A 7254-nucleotide genomic window follows, 5' to 3' on the forward strand; every position below is an offset into this window, starting at 1 on the left:
TTTCTGCTAAATCTAAAAGGTTTAACAACTGCCATCTCACCTCGACTAAACGTTTGCATACAGCACGCAAGATGGATGCCTGAAGGCATCCATCTTGCGCAGTGGAGAGACGGTGGAGAACCAGCACCATCAATATGGCCTACTACAGCGTTTCTACAGCTCGATTTGTTTTGCAATGAGTCCATATTTAAGGAGATATTACTGAAACGCATCAAAGGAAAAGGCGGAAAGATTTCCCCAAAAGAGAGCAATGTGGACCCCCCCCCCCCCCCCCCCCCCCTTGATAACTTAAACGACTTCTTACTACGCAGAACGGCATCACTCTAATTTCCTTAAGTCGACAGTAAGTTCTCCGCACATCAGGGGTCAAATAGGAAGATGTCAGCCAACAATATGAAAGATCTGAGAAAAAATACCTGCGTAATGCTGATTGATGTTCGCCTACATGAGGCCCGTCCATCAGGAGACGTCGAATGGAGTCGTTGAGAATATTCCTGCAACGCAAGAGCAACGTTCTCCGAGCCATTATTATCTGTTGTGGGTGTCTCCAGCGGTAGTCCTTCACTAACCCTAACCCCAAAAATGCTACTCTATATAATTGGCCGAGCAGGTAACGCCCTTTCGATGGTCATCAGAATAACACCTCCTACTTTACATGTGTAAATTGAATTCCAATAAGTGTCTGCCCCCCCCTGCATTGTTTATTAATGGCCATCGTTTGGCCTATGTAAATCAGACTATTAGGGCCGTCTAGCACCATAGGGGGTCATCCCTATGTTCCCCGGGTCCTATGTTCCCCGTTTTTTCAAGAGTCCTATGTTCCCCTGTAGCAATATATACCGGGGAGCATAGGACCCTTTTTCTGAAAAAGGGTCCTATGCTCCCCACTGTGGCGGATACATAGGACCCTTTTCTGGGAAAAGGGTCCTATGTTCCCCGCAATCTCGCAGTCCTTTATTATGTCCATGAATCTCTCAATCTTTAAAAATATTTAAACTCTGACGCGGCATTCGCGTGATGACAGCCAACCAGCGTTCAACAGCGTGGCCACTGAATGAAATGTGTAACAGCCAATCAGCGTTCAACCGGCCAACTCAGTGCAGCGCAGGCCGGGGTGAACTGCAGCATGGAGGAGAAAGTGATTGTTGCCGTTTGCGACTCCCGGAGCTCTATATAGTATAAATAAATATATATATAATATGCTATTATAATCTCGCCTCCGGATGGCCGTAGCGCGGGGAGCTCTCGTAGGGATTGGGTTTCTCGGATTTTGTTTACCTGCGTTGCTATGGTTTCCGGTCTTGTGTGTTCCAACGGTTTATTAGGTAGGCCTGTAATAAATCTGTCTAATCAATACTTCATTCACTGCCTCTTCCGTGTTCCTTACAATATTATGAAAAGAATGCGTCGGGTTCCCCAACGTCCCTCCCTCTTCCACAAAAGCTAGACATGCAATGGTGGTTATCTCCGCCGGAATTTGGCAGTAATGTTGGAAAAAGTAACAGACCGGGGAACATACATATCGGGGAACATTAGAACATAGGACCCTTTTTGGGAAATGCGGGGAACATGGGACCCAAGTAAATAATATTAGAACTACCCTTGCAGACCAACTCCATTCTTCTATCAGTGCATTAATGTTTGATTAATGAGTCTGACATTAATGTCAGAATTTTACAATACCACGCACCTTCAATGGCCAACAGCCAGTCCTCAAATAGGTAGAGGGTGCTTTCCTCCATCTCCCACCTGTTGCTTCCTTCCTCGCTCCTTGCTTTGATAAAAAGCGACAGCAGTTTGTGCCGGGTAAGTTTTTCCCCAGTGTGGGTGAAGACCGGAACAAACTGCCTCCAGTAGGACTTGACCAGGTCCCAGAATCGGCCACAAGAATTCATGCCAGCAGTAAATTGCTGGATCATGCTTGCGACTCTGTTGAATAAATGGTTAGCCAGTTAATTTTCGAATCATGCCAGGTCATGTAATTATTAGTGCTGTCAGTTAAACGCGTTAATAACGGCGTTAACGCAAACCAATTTTAACGGCGTTAATTTTTTTATCGCGCGATTAACGCAAATTATTATTTTAATAATTATTTTTTTCTTTTTAGCTGCTACGTTCAAGGCAGTATGTTTGTATGTTCATCGTTTAATTGCACTATAGGCTTTTTTTTTGTATCGTCCTGTTTTGATCAGTTTATGCCAATGTTGTTATCAATAAAAAAACATTTGCACAAGGCAAGCCGATGCACTTCTCCATGTTGATAAGAGCATTAAAATGAGAACAATTAATGGGACAAAGAAATCAAGGGATATTTAGCATAGAAAAAAGATTTGCGATTAATTGTGAGTTAACTATGACATTAATGCGATTCAATATTTTAATCGCTTGACAGCACTAGTAATATTACAACGACTTTGATTTGTAAACAGTTTGCATTTACAGTTTGTACATTACTCCATGAGGTCTCAAGAGTGAACTGAAAAAGCTTAGAAAATACAAAGACATGGTCTCGCTCTCTGTGGAAATTAGTTATTCATAACTCTTGTTTCACACACTCATGTACACAAACTTCAATTTTCCTGAACAAAGTTATAGAAGTAATACATGCAGGCCAAACCAACAAACCCTTTCAGGGAAGTACGGTATATACAGGCCATCACCTCCCAATAATGAAAAAGGTCTATAATTTTGCACAAAGTAAAACTATCTTACCGATGAAAAATGAAATGCGCCACAACTCGGTTAAGGACTCGTGGGAGATCCTGGAGGTTGGCCGTGTAGACTGTTGGTACACCACAGCCAGCAATCCAGTCCCCACACACCTGTTTTAGGGTCGCCAGGTCCTCCTCTGTGCTGCAGGTCTTAATCTTTACAAAGTGAGATTGACATTATGGGTGAGCATTGTGAATTCCAGATTATTTGGTTATCTTCTTGTTTTTTCATGTAGCACTATAATTTTAAATGTGCATCCTTAATAAATGCTAAGAGTCATACATAAACGGCATTGCACTTTGTTTTTAGAGGTTGTAACACACCTGAAGTAGTACTTTTAGTGTTACCTGGTCTATCTTGCTCTGGTCATCACTCTCAATTGGGAGAAGCCCAAGGTCCAAATTTGTGAGGTCCACCTCCTGGTTGCACATGAGTGCAAACAGGGAATTATTGAGACAACGGAGGCCTGGTCCATTGTGGATAATGGACCAGGCCGTAAGTTTTCCCGCTGTATAGAACTTATTCTGGTCCAGGGCTTGAAGATCGTATGAAAAAAAAAGCTCTCCAGGCCTTCCCTCAAAGATCCCCAGGGAGCTCTGGACCTCGAGCATCAGCAACCTGTCACAAAATGTTAAGGGAAATTTGTTTCGAATAGCATACATGATAAGGTGATTGACACGATCTGGCAGATAGGAACCAAGTGCAGGTCAAATTTAGCTTGTGAATCCAGACAAAACTTTACAGGAACAGATTGTGACAAACATGCAAAATGACCAAATGACAAGGAACAGGATTCAGGAAACTAACCAAGGCACATGGTAAAATCAATAGTTATTGCTCACCTAAAAAACTCCCTCCTAGGCCCGCCGTAGTCGGCTGCCATCTCAGAGACAAATTCAACTGAGGGCTCTTTGTGCCAGCCAAAGTACGTCTTGGAGAGTGCAGCACAGGCACTTCTCAAGACATATCTCCTCCTGGCAATCACAGTGAAGGTGCTGCCTGTCTCCAAGTTGTCCTGTCTAAATGAGTTGAGAATCGCCTTGATGTCCACATTGTCCTATAATGGAATCAAGCATTTTAAGTTTCACAAGAAATAACAATTTTACATTGTATATTAACACAACAAAAAAAAATCTCACATTGTATATTAACACAACAAAATATTTGACATTGTAAAATAAGACAACATGCAGGTTTATGTGCTTACATCAGGATCACTCCTGTTGGGGGATCCAAGCAGGACTTCCTCCAACTCCTCATCTGATGTCAATGTGATGACATCCTCTCTAAATAAGGGAAATGATTCATGCATAGACAAATGTCAAGGACATTCTCATGGTGACAAACACACAAGGCATCAGACAGCACAATGTATTTTTGGAAGGCTATGGATTAAACACAAATTGTAACTTTATGTGCATCATGTTATATCTGTAAATAAAGCAATACTAAAAACGAAATATAACTGTAGGTGGTGGCAATGGGGAGTTTGGGACCGATTGGGACAATGGTATTCTCAAAAAGTAGGATTCTCCAAAAAGTCATTTTACCCATTTCCCTTTACATCATCAAGTATCTTTCTGTGTAGTATGTAGCCAATGATAATGACAACCAACACAAAGACTCAAGGCTTCATTTATGTGTATGCCATTACAAGACGTTAGAATGGAATTACAATCACTTGCCTTAGCAAAGCCTCATGTTCTCCACCGACTGAAGATGCATTGCTATGGAAGGGGAAAAAGTAAAGTTATAGAGGTCGGCAGATTTAAAAATATGCAAGAGGAACAGCCTTTGTGAAATTTGTGATTGTCAAGAAGTGGACAATGAATCTCATTTTCTTTTATACTGTCCCTTCTACGATGAACTAAAGAGTACCTTTTGTAAATGAACTGTTGGCACAAAACCCTGAAATATTCTGGAGTAATGATGATCAGGATGGAATCTTTGTTTACCTTCAATGTTTATACGTTAGCATCTTTTGTTACTAAAGCCAGCATGAACCGTGAGGATGGTTTATATCGTTAATGTTAATATTGTTTAGCATCTACTTTTGGTTTTAGGTCGGTCTATGTTTTATAATGGTGTCCTATAAGCCCTTATATAGTCCTTATATGTCCTATAAGCACGCTAATGCATGACACAATAATAAAACAAATCTAAATATAACAGTAACAGACTCAAAACCCAGCGAGTATAAAATTAATCAAATCCATAGCTATCTCTAGGATGGCTTTCTTGAAAAACAAGTGATTTACCTCACTGATACCCCAGGCTGGATCTCAGGGATGGCAGGGGATAATTCATCCTCAGGGGCAGGACTAAGAAACCAAAAATAACATTTCTGCTTTTAGATATTAATTCCAAGACATTGCCTTGCCCATGTTGCAAGTTATAGTTCCACAAATACCCCTTACTTTGTCATAGGTCCGGGTGGCACGACGTTTTCTGTGGTGGTGGGGTTGCTGTAGAGCAATTAGTCATGAGTCAGAATATAACCTTATTACCAGAGACAAACGGGACAACTTAAAAACAATGTGAAGTAGGCCACAACAAGAAAAAAACACTTGCCTCATTGTGAGTTCCTCACTGGTGGAATTCTAAAGGAAATTAACAGCATTAATTTATAGCACGACATATTACATTACATAATACAAAATGTAAACATATTAGCTGACCTTTGGCCGAAGATATAAATTGGACCGTTGCAGTGCCTGGTGGGTATGTATGTCCATTGGGCACTGCTCTGTAAGGGGCACCACCTCCCGCTGTCCATTTACCCGGCAAAGTTCAAATTCCTCAGGCACCTGTGAGAAATCCTTACAATTTATAAAGCAGATAAGAGGAAAACACGTACACCATCTGTTGTAGGCCTATGTCACTATTAAAACGGTCGTTTTTGGAAATACCATTGCATATTGGTGTTAGGCAATTACACTTAACACTAGGAACGCCGGGCCATTTCTACTTACTACTAGCGCCACAAGAGGGGTCAAATGACCCCTAAATCATTTGTATGAGAGGCTGTGCATTTGCACTTAATGATCACTAGGTGGCGCCAATGAGCTATTACCGCTCGAGCGCCACATGTGTGTGTCACAAGCCTAGTCCTCACGATTTTGTCATAAATGTACATATATGAAATACAAACAGCCTATATTTTCCCAAAGGGTTTAAGATTAAATGATATAAAAAATAAAGTAATTAAATTAATTGAGATAGGCCTATATTGTTATCGTGGATATTTTCTCAACAAATATATGTATTCCATCAATTTTAAGAAACTGCAGTTGGCTGAGTGGTGTAGAATCTGCTCTGCAATACGGGGGACCCGAGTTCACGTCCTGGGTATGTCTTTAATTCTTGCCGTTGGCTTATTTTTGTGATTTCCTTTATATCAAAGAAATTAGGCCTAACGATTTACTTTTTATGACGGCTGTTCTAGTGTTAAAATAGCTAATTGAATAGCTAGAACATACCCCAGTAATGTTGTCCCGGAGTATCTGATGGAACTGCTGGGGTGTGAGGTCCAGGGCCACCACAACCCTAACGGGCGCTGTGGCATCTATGAACAGACAAAGACATGTCTCAAGAGCTTACATGAAGCCCAATACGATGGGAAATCTAAAGTCTACATGACCACACTCCATCCGTTACCTTAAGGGGATCTATTATGCTTTTCGACTTTTATGAACTATAAACGTTGGTATAATGATTGAGTCATGTTTAACCATACACAAAGAACAATCTAGATTTTCGGGAAACTCTTCCTCTCATCTGGGCGCTTTCAGCATTCTCTGTCAACGCTCCGTTTCGTCCTTCTCCGCCCCCTCCTGCCAACCCAACTCTGTTGTTATTGGTTACATTACTAGGAGCGCGAGCGCTGGCAGATTTGACCAGGCATATGGGGGCGTGGCAGGTGTACGTCTACGTAGATGTTTCCCGAAAATGTGAACAAGTGAATCGGAATCGTTGTCCCGAGTGTTTAGCGCTCAGACTGTAGCCCCAGACTGTAAGCAGGGGTCGAAATGCATGTACGTCATTATTTGACACTTTAGTATGGTTAAACATGACTATCAATCATTATAACAACGTTTATAGGTCATAAAAGTCGAAAAAGCATAATAGGTCCCCATTACCTCTGTATGTATGGCTCCAAATAAATCGTTATAAGGGTGTAACTGGCTGTAATCAAAAAATCGTATTCATCCAAACTACCTCTGCCAAAAAAAAGCTATCGACTTACCATTTCTATGCCTCACAGAAGTAATGTCACTTCTTAGGACTGCGACTTTAAGGGTTATTTGTCGGGGCCTTCCTGTCCTGGTGCCTCGCCTCCTTCTGGGCACTGACCTGGCACCTGGCTCCTGCCTAAAGCCCTGTAGTCTACATCCAAAATGTAAAGAGTATGTTTGTATGCCTTTATGAAAATGAAAATAGAAACAAGAACATTTCATTCAGTCCTTCTAGATCCAGTTTGCCCGTACTATGCTAGCACGTGGCAACGGGCAATACTAGCCTGCTAATAAAACAGTCGAGGCA

At 41.5% G+C, this 7254-nt stretch overlaps 1 protein-coding gene and 1 long non-coding RNA gene across 2 annotated transcripts; both read right to left on the bottom strand.

The window, feature by feature from the left end:
• Positions 1 to 875: 875 nt before the first annotated feature.
• Positions 876 to 4122, bottom strand: LOC130390541 (G2/M phase-specific E3 ubiquitin-protein ligase-like). The gene is made up of 6 exons (XM_056600557.1): positions 3920 to 4122; positions 3555 to 3769; positions 3060 to 3330; positions 2713 to 2867; positions 1691 to 1929; positions 876 to 913 (listed from the first exon to the last, which is right to left on the bottom strand). Exons 1-6 carry the CDS (start codon positions 4022 to 4024, stop codon positions 876 to 878), a joined length of 1023 nt encoding a protein of 340 aa, XP_056456532.1. The 5' UTR covers positions 4025 to 4122.
• Positions 4123 to 4201: 79 nt separating this feature from the next.
• LOC130390874 (uncharacterized) lies at positions 4202 to 6235 on the bottom strand. Its single transcript, XR_008896830.1, has 4 exons — positions 6192 to 6235; positions 5130 to 5519; positions 4971 to 5033; positions 4202 to 4439 (listed from the first exon to the last, which is right to left on the bottom strand). It is a non-coding gene; the product is annotated as an uncharacterized LOC130390874 (long non-coding RNA).
• Between the last annotated feature and the right edge of the window lie 1019 nt (positions 6236 to 7254).

Source organism: Gadus chalcogrammus, chromosome 1, assembly GCF_026213295.1.
Source record: "Gadus chalcogrammus isolate NIFS_2021 chromosome 1, NIFS_Gcha_1.0, whole genome shotgun sequence".
NCBI classification, from domain to species: domain Eukaryota; kingdom Metazoa; phylum Chordata; class Actinopteri; order Gadiformes; family Gadidae; genus Gadus; species Gadus chalcogrammus.

Coding starts and splice junctions, on each gene's coding strand:
- LOC130390541 (XM_056600557.1), bottom strand. CDS start 4,024: ATGCATGAATCATTTCCCTTATTTAGAGAGGATGTCATCACATTGACA. Junction 3,331..3,554: donor CCTAGGAGGGAGTTTTTTAG/GTGAGCAATAAC, acceptor ATTTTGTGACAG/GTTGCTGATGCTCGAGGTCC. Junction 914..1,690: donor CTGGCTGTTGGCCATTGAAG/GTGCGTGGTATT, acceptor CCCTTTTCCCAG/AAAAGGGTCCTATGTATCCG.